The 17140-nt window shown below is 33.6% G+C and overlaps 2 protein-coding genes across 3 annotated transcripts; both read right to left on the bottom strand.

The window, feature by feature from the left end:
- Window positions 1-3908: 3908 nt before the first annotated feature.
- LOC143532454 (ubiquitin-conjugating enzyme E2 35-like) lies at window positions 3909-8641 on the bottom strand. The gene is made up of 8 exons (XM_077027496.1): window positions 8510-8641; window positions 8350-8377; window positions 7533-7619; window positions 6557-6615; window positions 4661-4702; window positions 4497-4570; window positions 4310-4407; window positions 3909-4221 (listed from the first exon to the last, which is right to left on the bottom strand). Exons 1-8 carry the CDS (start codon window positions 8543-8545, stop codon window positions 4184-4186), a joined length of 462 nt encoding a protein of 153 aa, XP_076883611.1. The 5' UTR covers window positions 8546-8641; the 3' UTR covers window positions 3909-4183.
- A 1250-nt stretch (window positions 8642-9891) lies between these two features.
- Window positions 9892-12991, bottom strand: LOC143532453 (14-3-3-like protein D). Of its 2 annotated transcripts, none has more exons than XM_077027494.1 (7): window positions 12819-12991; window positions 10959-11265; window positions 10758-10845; window positions 10566-10672; window positions 10337-10485; window positions 10184-10227; window positions 9892-10092 (listed from the first exon to the last, which is right to left on the bottom strand). In XM_077027494.1, the coding sequence occupies exons 1-7, from the start codon at window positions 12880-12882 to the stop codon at window positions 10090-10092; spliced, it is 762 nt and encodes a 253-aa protein (XP_076883609.1). In that variant the 5' UTR covers window positions 12883-12991; the 3' UTR covers window positions 9892-10089. The 2 variants fall into 2 exon arrangements, with proteins under 2 accessions (XP_076883609.1, XP_076883610.1); XM_077027495.1 differs by having other exon boundaries at window positions 10184-10224.
- Window positions 12992-17140: the final 4149 nt, after the last annotated feature.

Raw genomic sequence — 17140 nt, 5'->3', positions numbered from 1 at the left:
ATGCTTGTCCGGGCTTAAAAACCAAAATGAACTTAATTCGGAAACATATGCCTTTCAGGTTGGATAATCGCTCACCTCTGAAACAAATAAGGGGATTGACATATAAGCGTTCTCAACTTAGAAAAGACGAGAACGTGTGAAGACCAAATATATGTCAACATAACGTTGGAAAGACGAAAAACCATTAAAAATATATGACGGTTAGATTGGAGTGGACTCTCCATGGCAACAAAAGTGATTTGAGAACAATGTTTGGCCACCGGTCTTAATTATTATTGTTGTTTTATATGATATTGTTAAGTCATCGACAAGGGTATATATACATTAGACAAACATGACCGTTTACAAATGTATGATGAAAGTACTTATCAATGCCTTGTAGTTTTTAAAGTCATGTGCGTTGTAGTGTGAAAATGAAACATATATTAAGTCAATAGGAGGGTCACACAACACAATACTCTTAAAACCAACATTAAACTAGACGAATACCTCGTCATCTTTTGACTAGCATCATAAATGCATTCACTTACGATGTGGCACAAGTCTTGCCCTCTTTAATCAATTATTTGTTTAAACTGATTTCAAAAAAGATGTACAACAGTTCATAGCAAATGAAATTGTTTGTTGTATAAATCAGCCGGCACTTGCGTCACTTTTATAAAAGTAAACATAAGCACGGACAATGATCAAAATAAACAATCTGAATTGAACCCTTAATTTATGTTTGTGATATAGGATTTAAATTTACTTTGTGTATGTTATTGTACATGCATTCATGTACAACTTCAAAATGATTGAACATGTACACTTCACAATCATTCTCTTTCACTAGTGTTCTATTTGATTGCCTTCAAAAAAATCAATGCCATATTCTTTCATGTATTATATATACTTCTACAGTCAAATATCTACTTTTACTCACGTACTATACTTCAATCCTGTTAAAGCACACAAAAAATCATGTCTCAGGTGAACGATAGTAACGTGTCAGAGTATTGATTGTGTATCATCAACAAACTTTATTCGGTGGCAATTAGCTAACAAAACTCAATACATGCGTGAAATGACTTGTGTAATAATGTATTATTCTTTTTCTTCACGCATCTAAAACATAAATAACAACACAATACTTAAGTTTACTATTTAAGGCATGGAGTTTAAATAATGAAAGCCACTTGTTTGCCATGTATTATTCGGGTTTTTTTTCATATTAATGACCGTGAAATGTACATATCAGAAGTTTTAGAATCACATGATCAATGTTGTTCATTGTCGGTTCGTAATGTATGGACTTACTATTCATGTGAGTAGTGTTGCGTAACGTTTTCAACTGATCAAAATGTAACAAAATAACATTTTATTCATTTTCTAGTTATAAATTTAGTTTTCTTTTGACATAGTGATTATAACATTATGGTTAAAAATTGGTGTTCAGTTGAGAGTAGGTTGACACATATATATGTGATCTAGTTTTTTATTTGTGTTAAAAAGTTGAATGGTAACCTGAATACGTTTGTTAGCATTTAGTCATGATGACCCATTTATATAACTTTTATAACTCAACTAGAATAAATAAAACAAATATAGGATAGCTAAAAAGTTGTAAAAGAAACCAGCATGTCATCAAAATCAACTACTAAAAAACAAAATAAGGTAAAGAAAAAAAAAGTGACAGAATTAATATAATATAAGTTCAAGAGAGAGAGAAAATCAAACAATACTATAAATAAAATACTAGTTGTTAATAAAAAAAATATTCTTTGCTTTAACAGATGATTAGGCAATGAGTTTTATCATTTATGTTGTGTTTCCGGGCTCGAGTCTGATTCTAACATGTTTTATCGTAGTGGGTTTTCAGACGTCGGGTTCTACCATTGTGGGTCTTCAAACGAGGGGTTTTCCTCGAAACAAGATATGGTAGGCTTGGCTTACCCTAGAGATGCATAAACCGGTTATTCGAAAACCAGTTAATTTAATAACCGGTTATTGGTCAACGGGTCAATAAACTAGTTAGACTGGTTAATGATCGGGTAGTACCCGGTTTTCATGCAAAAAAACCCTAACCCGTATAACCGGTTTTAGGTATAACCGAACGGTTAAACCTGTAAATACCCAAGAAAATAACCGGTTTAAAAAAAATGGTTTAAATACCTAAAACTGGGTTTCGGTTAACCGGCTTTGTAACCGGTTCTGGGACCAAAATGAAAAACCGGCTACTAACCGCCGGTTTTTTCGGGTAGAAACCAGTTAGAGAGGGACCGGTTACTAGTTAGAGAATCGATTAGAAACCGGTTAACCAGTTTAGATGTGCACCTCTAGCCTACCCAATGCCGTATGCGATCATGGACGTATTGTTACAAGCTAAACAGAAGAACTCAACCCAAAAGACTAGTCTGATAGGTGAGGGAACCCATTTAACTTATAAACTCCACATCAGTTGCCCATACAGTAGATGTGGGACAAGTCTCATACATTGCAATGGTTTCAGTCCGTAACACGTATGGATTCACATTTTGTCATTAGGTTATTGCAGGTAACCAAAGTTTTATTTGTTGGTCATTAAAAACAAAATTAAACAAAACAGATGATCAATACTTTATTGAAGTATATGCATTTACACGGAATGAATGAATACTTGCTATGTTTTTCCGATCAACTTTCAATTTCTATCATAAATTTAAAACCTTAAGGACTTTGGGAAATGTCAACTACATTTATGCTAGATTTCAGTCATAATAAATGAAAAAATATTACCTCCTAAATATGTATTTATTGGCACACTTCAATAATATGTTTCTCTTTTCTTTTAACACCGAAGAGGATTTTATAAACAAAACGCACTAGCAAGAAGCTAGCAAAAAACAAAAAAACAAAAAAAAAACAAAAAAAACAGAAAAACAAAGCAAAACAAATGGTACATGAATACAAAACCGCATTCAACTTCAGCCATTCTTTATATACAGTAAGGCATGCGACTTGATTTCCTCCGTTATACCTTGCGTATAAGACAATTTCTTGCTTTCCATAATATCCAAAGTGTTATAAGAAAAATCACCTCAATCGCACCTAATGAATTGAAAGACAATAAGCATTACATATCAATGAATCAATCCCGACTTAAATTGTTTGATCGTAAAAGATCTACAATGGAAGGTTTTAGATCTTGTATAAAAGGTGATATAACGTTATTGATCGGTTTTAACTATTAGGCCAATCCTTAGGAGTTGGTTCCGGGTTGGCTTTTAGTAAAGAAATGGTTTCGCACTTTCGCTTTTGATAAAGTTGACGTGTTTTTTAACAAATTTTTACAAATTTATTATCTTATAATCTATAATGAATAATATAAAATAGAAGAAAAATATATTTTACTTGATAATTGGTCTGGTTATTAATAATGAATGCTAGAGATGGCAATAGGAAGGTTGAAGTTTCATAAAGCAATCACCTCTTTCCGGCCTCTTTAAATAGCCATCGAAGGCAAGGGGCGCAGCTCTTAAACAGAAGAATGGCGAGAAAGAGGAAATGATTCAAATTCAAGAATAAAAGAGTCGTAGCGGAAGTCAAGTAAGAAAGGAGGCTAGTCTCCAAAAATGCTTCGCGCCTAGGTTCTTTTGTCGCAACACGAGCTGTATGAGGCAAAAACTCATCCCACATACAGTTGACTTTTCTTTATCCTAACAAAATACAAATCATGATCAATGAACTTCTTAATGCCGTGATACCCAGATGGCAAGAGGCCTACGACAACGTTAACCATGGAGAAGAAATTGATATTTTTTACAAGAATATTTTCAACTGAACCACAACTATCATAAGCCTCATTATAATTGCCATATAATGCGCCTAAATCGGTTAGACATGCTATACATAACATGGTGCACAAACACCATGTCAAAATCAACACGAGCTAACCGCAAAGGAATCAAATACGTGTTGGCATATCGTACATTTCACACATAAATGCAATTATCAACTGGTCCCCATAAATAACAATTAAATAGAAAAAACTTATTTGACAAGACCTTGAAAAGTGCTTGATTGGCTGGCTCTTGCATAACTAAATCCATAAAAATAAAAGGACACATCATATATTGGGGACCAAAAAGATGGTGAAAGGTTCAGGACATGAAATATGTTGTCATAGTAATACATCTGTTATTTTCGGTTTTGTAACATATATCCATTACGCGCCACTTGCATACAAACGAGTCCATTCCTTCGCTGCACTCCCAAAAATATATAAATAAATAAATAAATAAAACAAACCCGAAACCATAACAAAATATAGTTTTATCATTAACATAATTACCTGTTTCAACAGCTTCTGCTTCATTCGATTTCCAGTGCTTTGCTATGTTCTCAGACAGTGGATCATCTGGATTTGGAGCACTTAAAAGTGCTTGAATGCTACAAAATATTAAAAAAAAGATTAAAAAAACCATATCTTATACATAAATGACAAAAAAAATTAGCAGTAAGAATATAAACAACTTTACCTCAAGAGAACTGTGCGAATCTGAAGAGCGGGGCTCCATTTATCTTTTAGAATATCAAGACATATTCTGCCAAGCTACATGAATAAAAATAAAAACACAAATTAAGAATTGAGTGAACTTAGAGATGTGGACTGAAACAATGATGTGGGTACCACATATTATACCTTATCGATATTCGGGTGGTATATTTTTGTAAGGAAGCGGACCTGTAACAACATGAAATAAATGATGAATTAATTAGCGCATTACATGCGACTGATAAAAAATAATAGAAGAAATAGACGTGACAATTTTTTTGCATCTCAAATAGAGACAACAGTACAGTCTTGATATAGATTTGGGTTGGTTTGTAATTAATACATTGTTATTACTTGCTATACTCAGATAATCATATACACATTAAACGGAAAGCAATGCACATGTGCATGCGTTTAGAGAGATTTATGGACGACGAATTGATGATTCCTGTGATGGTTGAATGATTTTATTTAAAATAGTTTGTTTGAAAGCAAACCAATAATGATGGCACGGATCCCTTTGCTCGAACAAATTTAAGTTTTCATAGGCAAAAAAATAAACACTGTATTTGACCAAACATGATCAACACTTTTTATAGAGGAACCAAAAATTACAGTACACAAAATAAAGACTCGTTGACCCATTATCTATACTAATACTTGACCCGCTCCTTATTAGACTCAAAACAATTAAAATAATAAGAAACTCAACCCATGCTTATCTAACTCTATTCGACATTCAAACCAAGTAAAACAGATTAGAAAAAACTCCTAGCAAGATAAACAAACTTAATTAATTAAACTTAACCGACTCAGCGACTCTAAACCAAATCCCAAGCCTGCACGCCAATTTTGTTTCACCAACCCGTTTCGTATGTGAATAAACACAATTGCATACTTATTATGTCTATAAATAAAATCATTGGGTTATATGAAAATGGTATCAGAGAGATTAATATACTCTGGTGGAATGATACTGATAGGCCAAGTACTAAAACTGAACTTGGACTTAATAGAGACTGGACCTAATTTTGGGCTTCTTTGGCAATAGAGTGGCCTAAAAAGAACCAATAGTGATTATAAAGAAAAATAATTTGGACTTCCAATCTTTAAAACAAAGGGGTTTTTTGTAAAAGGGAATAATGTAAAAGGTTGCATTATTTATGGTAGTAAAATAAGAAGCTTACTAATAACTGCAGTAAAAATAAGTAATTTTTAGGATGACAAAGTACTATAGGTGGCAAATTGGCAATCATGACCCATTGTTCAAATAATGGGTTAACCTGGGCAAAACAGAATTGTATGCTGGTTCATTTAGGTCACCTTAAATTAGTCAAGGGGTCAAAATGGGTCACCTTAAAGTAGTCAACAGATCAAATCGGTCTACCTTAAACAAGTCAACGGCTCAAAACGGATACCTATCATAAAACTTCTCTAACTTAATAAAAAGGTCCAAATAAGATTAACACCACCCATGACCTCCATTTGTCTTCACCTACTTGTTGCCGCCCCAGCCGCTACCCCATTCTTGCCGCCACTACTTCGCCTCCGTCGCCACCGATCACTGCCGCCGTCCCCGCCAACTGCTGCTGCCACGGGGTATCATGTATCTGCCTATTTGATATGTTAACTAACATCTTGGGTCATGCCTTTCAGTTAGATCAGTATTCAGAAGATGCACAGTTTATCTGACGTAACTATCTAACCATCACACTCTGTATCTCGATTTTTCTGTGTTAAAAATTAACAGAAAACTCCTGTTTTGGTCATGGAAATATGTAAAATATAAACACCATATCAGCTAAATAGTTAGCACTAACCAGATAAAAAGGGATTGTAAGATATGGAAGCATACGTTGATACAAGTAAAGAGACTGGATTGTAGACTAACACAATAACAGTTTTCTTGACCCATAAAATAACAATCAAAGGGAGCAGAATTCTTTATTAACATGTATAAGAGCATTAAAACTGATAGTGGAAAAATAAAAGAATAAGTCATCAAATGATATCTTTATTAACATTTATAAGATGTTCTTGTACCTTGGGAGCAGACATTGGATATTCCTCAGGAAGAAATAGCTCCAGCTTAAAAACTCCTCCTGTTAAAAGACAGTTAAAAACACGACATATAAGAATATTAGAATAACGTACAATAATCCAAGAGATTAAACAAGAACTAAATTCAAAACATGTTAAATTTATATAATGACAAGATGGAACTTCATAACAAGCACTACACCAAAAATAAATCCAGCTTTTGAACTAGTACATAGTTTAGTACTTTAATGTGACCACTCAATAATGATATATATAGAAGAATCTTGTTTATCAATATCAATAGACTCAAGCTGGGATTGAACGTTTACCAAAAAAAAAAGAAATTGTATTATATATCCCGATAAAAAATTGTTTCGATTATTTTGAGATGGAAATAGTAATACAACCAAAATATGTAGCCTTAGTAAGAACTAGCTACAACACAACATCTTCATACTTGCTTTCATATTTTATAATTTCATAATTTTGCTTGGTTTTTTTTACTGTTATCATTCTAGAATCACTACCATAACATGCTTACAATATTGAGATAAAAGTTTGTTATTATTACTGTTATCATTCTAGAATCACTACCATAGCATGCTTACAATATCAAAATATATCTCCTTTTTTCTCTAGGTCGAGAGTATAACCAATAAAGGGTGTGTTAATAATTGCTTATAAACACTTGAGTACTTAACTACTTAATGCTTATTGAGTTTTAGAAAAGTGAATAAACACTTTCAAAAGTTTGGACTTTGGACTAAGTATACTATTTATGCAATCTCCTTAACCTGTTGAGCCTGATTGTCTACTTCTAATTCTTATAATCATAAGCTGTTTAAAACTATAAACAAGCAATCAACATGCCATTAAACTAATAAATTAATTAACAAATAGCCAACAAAGTGCCTAATAACATAAACCTACACGAACACAAACCATTACAACTATACAACAAACTAATAACTCAAATTACCTTCATAAGGAGACTGTGTTGGGCCAAGAATCATCACATTGAAATATCGCATATTATCCTCCGACGGCGATGCACTTATTCCCGGCGCTACATTACAAAACCGTATAAATAAACACTGAAGAGCTACCCGCACGATTCAACAGCGAACACAGCACTCGGATTGGTGACTTATAACATTGTATTTGAAGAAAACACAGCTAATACATATTTCCTTTAAAAAAAAAACTTTTCTTTAAAAGAACTAACACAGTTAATACATATTTCCTTCAATTAACAAAAAACACAGTTAATACATATTTCCTTTCAAAAAAATTACACGGCAATAAAATAACACTAAAAACACAGATAAAACATAACACAGTTAATACATATTTCCTGTAAAGTTACATTTTTGTCCACGGTCTGTGCGTATAATATCGATAAAAAACCAACTTCGTTGATCTTGACATTGACGCAAACGCTAAATTGACATAAATCATTCACAAAATTAAATCAATTTTATGATAGCAATGAAATTAGAGTTCAATCTCACAAAATAGTAAATGTAAACACTAAAAACACAGATAAAACATAATTTTTAAAAAGATTTATACAGCAATAGCAAACTTACATTATGTGGTCTTTTTTTACTTAAAACGTATGTAAAATTACATTTTTACCCTCTCTCATATGTATAAATATACAATATTAACAAAAAAAAAACAATTTTTATAATCTTAACATCTACACAAACACTAAATTCACCTAAACCATTCACAAAAACAAATCAATTTCATATAATAATAATATAAATATTGTAATTAAAGTTCAATTTCACCTGGTTCGCTAAGCAACCGCTGCGTTTCCTGAATCAAAATCAAAATAAAAACAGTCAAAACCCAAAATTAGGGTTTTCGGATAATAACACACAAAACTGATGGCCGTTATAATAGGATATTAATATTAAATGAGGAACAGATTAAGGTGATTGTACGGACCTTGATGATTCTTCGAGGCAGATTGCTGTTCGCCATGGATTTGGATTAGCTGAGGATTCACGCTAGGGCTTTTAGCTTTTTAGAGAGAGAAAGGTTTAAGTTTTCTAGAGAGAGAAAGTCTTTGGGGTAATGAAATGATTATGATGGAATTATAAATTGAGTATGTATTCCGGTTGGACCAAACTAGTCGTAGCTACGGAGCCCATTAAGCGCCTCAAAATATTCTTTAGTTTCAAGAAAAACTCACTCGTCCGACAGCTCAGAATCAAATTTGAGATCACAATATCCCAGTTTTTCTTCATTGAGTCACTCATATCACCTTCAAAGTATTGTTTTATGGGATTAGACCTGACTCCTCATTAAAAACTCATCTTTTCTATTATTACACTACATTAAAAAAGGATGATAAAAAATAATTCAAATGATTCTAGAATAATCTTTTCTTTTGAAAAAATTCTTAAAATGATATGTCCTAATTCCATTTTGATAATGATATTCAAAAACCCAAAGAATACTCATACGTAGCCATTCAAACTCATCGTGACAATGAATTTGAGTTCAAAACTGACATGTACACATAAAAACTTCAATGTTACGATAAGTTTTGAGCTCAAACTCGTCTTCACGGTGAGTTTAGATCCTACGTGTCAGTTTTTTATTGGTCTTTGATGATGGATTTTGGAAGGGTCTTTCTGCATGAAGATGGAATTGATAGGTCAATTTAGAAACTCTTGATTATTATGGGGTTTTTGGATTTCATGAAATTGATGATTTTGACCTATTAAATTAGTATATCTACGGATTAACCTTATACTTTATATTCTATTGTTGAAAGGGTACAAGCGTATACAAACGTGTCTAGTCAGCTCTCGTATTAGATTTAGGGGTTTTTTATTAGTCTCTTAATTATTCTATTAGAATGCTTACTCATTTGTTCATGTTTGAATTCCCCTCTTTGAGACGTGTATCTATGAGTGGGCTAGCCCTACAACATGTTATAATTTGGTTATCAAAAGATTCAATAATCATACACAAAGTGCAAACAAGTTCTTACTATCTACAAACATATAAAGTAGGATTTATTTTGTCGGATTATGTTTTATGTTCAAAAGAATAACTGTAACATTGTGGTCGAAGCAGTTGTGACGGTGTATGCAATGGTGAAGGTGATGTGGTGGTGACTGAATGCAGAGGAATGGAGGAAGCGAAGCATTGGAGTGCATCGGCAGTGAAGGGACTTACTGGCCACCAATGACGACAATTTAGGCAAACAATACAAATGGTAATCGGGAGATAAACATGGCGCATAACTTGTTCATATTTGCATTCTCAACGAACACGGAAATAAAAATAAAAAAAATCCTAAATCAACGAAAACAGGATTTGTTCAGAGAAACAAGCTTGAATCATAAAATCTACTGGGCATGACATAATCGTCCCATTTCACGGGCGTTTGCACAACTTACAACAAAACACGAAAGCAACCACAACTACTGCCAATCTCATATAAACCCTTTTAAATTTAACCTTACAAATACAATACCAAAGCCCACGTACATCTTGGAGTTACCCTTCAATTTTTACTGCATTAAAATTTTAAACTAATATAAGCACAATTATAAAATAAAAACATATGCTCTACAAAAAATTAAAATTGCAGTTGGCGGGACTAACCTCTGCGTCTTCACCAGATTTGGTTATCTCCATCTTTTGGTCTTCTGCAAATAAAAGACCATGTTAATAAATTATAAAAAAAAAAAAAAGACCAGATTTAATTTAAAAAATTGGGTATTAAAAAAGGTTAAAAAAAGTTAATAATTGATTTACCTCCATCTTCTGGAATGTCAGAAGTCCACAAAGTGAGGTTGTCCCTCAGAAGCTGCATAATTAAAGTGCTATCTTTGTATGATTCCTCACTCAAAGAGTCAAGTTCTGATATCGCTTCGTCAAAAGCTTGTTTTGCCAGGTGGCAGGCTCTGATATCAACCGATATTTAAACAAAACACAATTTAGAATTAATTTTCCATATCAAAAAGCTAGTTACTAATTTTGTTACCTTTCGGGAGAGTTCATGATCTCATAATAGAAGACCGAGAAGTTCAAAGCCAAACCCAAACGAATAGGATGAGTAGGAGTTAATTCCTGTGCAGAAGTAGAAGCCAGCTGCAAGAAACATATATATATAAATACATAATACAAAATTTAAACCTTTATTATAATTTATAAACATAAATAAAAAGCAACCTACTTCATATGCCTTTAGTGACTGATCAGCTGCTTCTTTCTTGTCGTTACCAGACTTAAACTCCGCAAGATACCTAAAATAATCACCTTTCCTGCATCCAATCAAAACCCGTTACAAAACACTTAGCACCCGATAAACTTAAAAGGGTATCACTTTAGATTATGTGAAGATTATATTCTTTGAACAAGTTGCTAAAATACTCACATCTTGTAGTAGAAAACAGTGGATTCTCCGGCAGATGAAGATGGAATCAGATGCTCATCAATCACGGTCATAATATCATTGCAAATGTTTGACAGCTCGGTTTCCACCTTCTGTCGGTATTCTTTGATCCGGTTTACATTAACTTCATTGCCTCGTGACTCTTCTTTTTGCTGAATGGATGATAATATCCTCCATGATGCCCTGCGTGATCCCACCACGTTCTTGTATCCAACTGAGAGCAAGTTTCTTTCCTCAACAGTTAATTCAATGTTCAGTGTTGCTACTTTCTTCATAGCTTCCACCATCTCTGAACAAAAAAGACACCATAAGATGTTAAGATCATAATTTAACAGTAAAGCTTAATAATCAAATCAACTTATGTAGCTTTATATGTAAACATATTGCAACATGAACACTTATTCAGTCCTATATATTGATTTTTTTATACATTAACTGATACTAACTACATAACATATATCTAGCCAAATTCAGTGTTGTAAAAATCGTGATTAGTCACCGAAGAATCGGCGATTAATCGCTATGCTACTGATTTGCTTTCACCTAATCAGACTAACAAACCAGCAGTCTGTCAAAGTCGGTCAAAACTGGCCCAAATTGTTCACAATCAGTCAAAAATGGTTATATTCAGGTCAAAATCTGTCAAAACCGGTCAAAGCTTGTCAAAATCGGCCCAAAATGTTCAAAATAAGTCAAAATTGGTCAGATTTCGGTCGAAATGTGTAAAAATCTTTAAAGTATTAGAAAAACTATACTTAATAATCCAATCTGATTAATAAGTTTTAATAATTATAAATGAAATTTTGTATTGAAATATATATATTCAAAAAATTTCAAAATTTAATATATACTTATTTAAACTTATTAATCGAATTGGATTAATTAGTATAAATTTCAAAATTTACATATAAAATTTCCTAGTAATCCCTATTAATCGCTAAATTAGTGCATATGAGCATGTTCATCTACCAAAACTCAGCTTAAAAGCTGGTCATCGTTCGATATGTTAGCGTTAGACTGTTAGTGATGCGGGAGCATCCGATTCTATTAGATGCAACCCGACCTGCGTGGAAGAGGTTTGGAGTGTGGAGTAAGCCGGAAGATTTGAATGAACTTCTAATTATGTTTAAATTTCAAGTTTCCTAATTTTTATATTTCTTATTTAGTAAGATATTTATTTAGTATAAATAGGGTGCTAGGGTTTATCGTTTAAGAAGTTGTTGATTAAATTTAATGTTACAAGAACATTGTTCTTTGAACCTTTGGTTGGTTTATTCGTCTTTGATTATCATAAAGTGTCGTGAGTCATTGATTGATTCCAAAACTGCATCAGTTAGATTCTAATTCCACAACAATAACGTGGCTTTATAGTTCATCTTCCAAATCCCAGCTTAAAAACTGGTCATCGCTTGATATGTTAGTTTTAAATTCTAATTTAACAACATTAACATGGCTTACTGAATTGGTAATAATATAATATTATAATATCAATTTATACAGTTTCAAAAGCTTAATATCAATTTAAATCTGTTAAAACACTAAATCCAATACAAATTTAATATCAATTCAGTAATATACAGTTTACAGTTCGTAAAAAAAAAAAAAAAAAAAAACCCTAAATATAACCTCAATACATCCTCTATTCACTGTACACCTATTTTGACCAAATTACTAACTAATTTGAAACCCTAACTAGTAACTAATACATCTAGTTTAATACAACTGTTCTGTATGTAAAACAATAATAGCATCCGATTAAAACATTAAAACTGATAATAAACCAATAAAATAAAGAAAAAATAACATGTAAAGGATGGATCTACGAGGAGTGAGTATGCTAACCGTCATATCGTTCGGCTTGCTCGGCGAGTTTAGCGAGATAGATGAAGTTATCACGTTCCGCCATGGATTTAGCTGATTGATCTCAGACCTTAATTCAACTCTTTAACTGCTGCTGGTTTTGTTCTAATAATAATAATAATAATAATAATAATAATAAACGCGGAAAGATGAGTTCGTGTTATGTTATGTTATGTTTTTGTTGTTTATATGCTCGCTCGGTCTGATGTTTACTTTTTCGTCACCAAACTTAATTGTTTTCCATTTCTTCCACCAAAACATAGGTTTTAACTTCATGCCGTTGAGTAAGGGTGTTAAGTTTTCGGTTTTCGGGTTGTTTAGAGAAAAAGTTAACCGATAAATGACCCATTTAAATTCGGGCTGGTCAGGTTCAGGTTTTTTGGTTTCAGGTTATTCACAAATTATATTCAAGTACGGTTAAAAACACACCAACCCCTAATGTAAATGTACCAGACGGTCGGTAAATCATTCATGAATCGTTTGAAAAGAAGCTTGTATATGTTTATTCATTTTGTATCTGTATGAACGTGAACAATTTTTTTTGTTTTGTTAACTAAACAAATAGATATGAACAATCTGTATATATACGTTTGCGAACATGCCTTTACGTTTGTGTATATTTGTTCAATCGCTTATGTTCGTTTAAATGTTCATTAAAGTTTATCTATAACTAAATTTAATTTGGAGTCAGCTTGGTTTTCATACTTTTAAACCTTTTGTTTGGATATGCTTGATGTAATTATGATGCTATTTTAGATTTTAATTTGGATATTCATGTTTACTTTTAACTCGTGTGGGTAATGTTTGCTCATGTATGTTTGTTTCTACTCATTTCATTTGTGTTGTTTGTGTACGTGAACCATTTGCTTAGAAAATCGATGAATGAACATAAACAAGAAAGAACACGTTTAGTTTCTAAACAAACAGACACAAAGAAGAAAATTTGTTCCTTTTAATTATTCATGTCCGTTTGTCAAATTTTTTATAATTAAATAAATGAACACAAAAGAGTCACATTCATGTTTATTTGGTTCTTTTATATTCATAATAGCCACTAGATGAGCATATTCATAAATTTTATTTTATATTATTAGATTTTCTTGTGGAAGTTAGAATTTGAATAAATCATGTTTGGGCTAATTAGATTGTTAGTTGAAACTGTAGTGGTATGGTGCTAAACCCGGCTTACGATCTTAATTTATTATGTCTGGCTTATTTTATGATATGGACTAATACAATATTATTGGGCTGAGGGGGTTTTGTGGAGATAACCCTAACTGGGCTAGGCCCATTAGGGTACCATGATGGTGGCCATGAGGCTCCCTATATAAGGAGGTCTCCACCTCCTTATTAAGGGTTGTTGTTGTTGTTCTCAATAAGAGCCACCACCATAACCATTTTTGTGTCTGTAAACTAGAGATCCTCGAGATTTCTTAGCAGTCGCCTCCACACCCCCCATATTTCTATGGCAGGTCTCGAACTACCGGAGAAGAAGATGAAGTCGTGGTTCGTTTATCTCGAACACCGAGGAATATTGTCTTGGATCAGGTCAGATTCATTTCACGTTTCTTCATTGGCGCCATCCGTGGGACGGTAACGAACCACACCTCAATATTCCCCGTTTCATGTCCGGATCTGTGTTTTTAGAGTGACGGAGGTTAGATCTGGTTCTAATTCCTTCAGATCTGATTCCGTTTGAGCAACAGTTACGTTCGATATTCTTGTTTCTCTCTAGATCTGCGTTCATACGCAATGGGTGCCGGATCCAGATCTGATTTTTCAGTGTTCAATGCTGGAATAAGTTCTAGATCTATAGTCACAAAGCAAAAATTGGGTGTAAAAAAGGAATACACAGAATGACAGGCTGTGTACAGCCTCAAAATAATAGCCATCAAACCACTATGCGGGTCGAAAGACGAATCCATGCCGTTGGTTTTGCGCAGAAGACTCCGCCTCCTTCTATTCAGCTCCGTCGGGGCTGTCTCCGCCATCAAGGCGCCATACATGTGCGCCGCCGCGGATCTGCACCGCGCGGCCATCCATGAGCCCTGGCGTGAATCAACACCGCGCGTCATTGCGGACCATATAAGCGCTCTGGCTTTCCAACACCACCACTGTGACGTCCATTCCGCGCCCATAAGCAACAGTGCGCCATGTGACACCCGGTAATATTCCGTCCCTAAAATCATGTACTTAGCATGCAATAATATGCTTCTCAATACTTTTAGGCCATAATGTGCATCGGTAATGATCTATAATAGACATTGCAGTCATAGGTCCGAGTAGGATCATAAAACGATTATACTAATGGCCATATGACGAAAACAATCCAACAACAAGCGTTGGTGACCCATGAAATATATTTAAACGATAAATTAGGATCGAAAATAAGACAAAATAGTAAAAATTATGTCCAAAAGTGCTCTAATTTTCCGCGGAACCGGCCAAAACCGAGGATTTAATATAAAACGATAAGACAATGTGAACCCAAAATGTACTAAAACATACAACTAGAATCAATTGAGACAAAACTATGTTCGCAGGACATACGTTAAATACTATAAACCCATAGTTACCCGGTACGCCGCTAACAATGCAAAAATGAACTTCCGACTTGGACTACGCGCTAATTCGGTATTTACACAATATCTATTCATCTAATCCCATGTTCCATGACCTAAAGTACCATCTAATACCTCAATCCTCATCTAATCTCTATTAGTCATCCTAATTAACCTCTAATGACATCCTAACTAAATCCTAACTTAGTCCAACTAGAACCTAACCATCTAGTTCCATCCTAACATTTATAGTTAGCAAACATCATGATGATCAAGATCTCCCTAGCCTCCCAAAATCCCTTAAAAGTCCGACCCATATTAAACAAACAATAAAAACCATAACTTTGACCACTTAGTAACTTGTTACTTGATTGTAATCCCATGATTCAAGGGATTGTGTTCCCTCAAGAGCCTTCTATAAATATCCATCAAATGTGGCTGATCAAAGTCTTTCATACACCCAAACACACACCGAGGTTCATCCCAAAACTCCCCCTTGCTTCCCTTCTGGCCGCAACTAGCCACCACCAGCCAACACCACTATACCAGCCACCACTTTGAAGCCCCAGATCTTTGTATTTTTACTCTAAGCCTTCTGAACCCAGCATACCGACAGAAAGCTTAGAAAAATCCTTAAATCGTGGTGCCAAGCCTTGATCGAGATACTGCCTCAAAAAAAAGAAAAAAAAACCAGGTAAGAAGCTGTTAACCTCCGAAGGTCACTGCTGGAAACTGCAGTTTTCCAGCAGCACCCTTGCTCACATTTTCGATCATATCTCTCAAAATACTTGGTATTTTTCGATGATTCTTGTTTAGGAATCCAAGGAAATCTGTAAGGATTACGGACCATCTTTCGAACGTCCATTTCCGGCTCTGTTTTTATCGCTAGGTAAGCCCGAAACTCAAGTCTTGAAACTTTAAAGTTGCTGGAAAAACAAGTTTCTGTCCAGCCCTCATAACTTCCGTTTTCTTGACCTTAACACGTGTATTCCATGTTATATAGATATATTTTAGAGTCCCAATCTCGAGGCTAACACCAAGGAACCCGGATCTCACTAAATCTCTCGTGAAACGTCACTTTAACAAGGTAACAACCCCTCTTTATATACTTTTATAAAAACATTAAGATGGCCATAACCACGAACATACGAGGTGACTAAAACATGTTAAACAAATTAATAGCATGATAAAGTAACATATTAGATCATGGTTTATTAAAATAAAAGATTGAAGTTATGTCATAGAAAACCTAGTTAGGACAATATGTTTAATGGATAACATATAAAACTTGTTATGTGTATAAAATGATACAACATAAATATATTTATCACAAATATTATAAATAAAAGTACGTTAGAATACCCTAAGAAAATATACGATGCATAACGAGTATAAGTAGTGTATAACGAAAACCGGATTTATAAATACATGTGACTTTTAACATATACGAGTGTAATAATATATATGAATAATAATATAATAATACTATTTAGAACATGAGAAATATATTAAATATAAGATTATAAGAACCGGGAAAGAAAATGGTAAAAAGTATATATGTATACGACCTCTTATCGACAAAATATATAATACACACATATTCCTATATGTGTGTAGGAAAACTAAAGAATATAAACAAAGATACCACAATAACCAAACACCGAAAACATACAATCGAACATTAAATACGGGCTTTCGTGATGAACATGCGAGTAACTGGAAGGGTGGAGGTGTCGGTAGTCG

This window comes from Bidens hawaiensis, unplaced genomic scaffold (assembly GCF_021521415.1).
Source record: "Bidens hawaiensis isolate Kalapana, Puna unplaced genomic scaffold, B.hawaiensis_p1.1 tig00009445_1, whole genome shotgun sequence".
Taxonomy (NCBI): domain Eukaryota; kingdom Viridiplantae; phylum Streptophyta; class Magnoliopsida; order Asterales; family Asteraceae; genus Bidens; species Bidens hawaiensis.
Note: the sequence above shows the minus strand (reverse complement) of the source record. Positions and strands in the feature narration are given on the sequence as shown.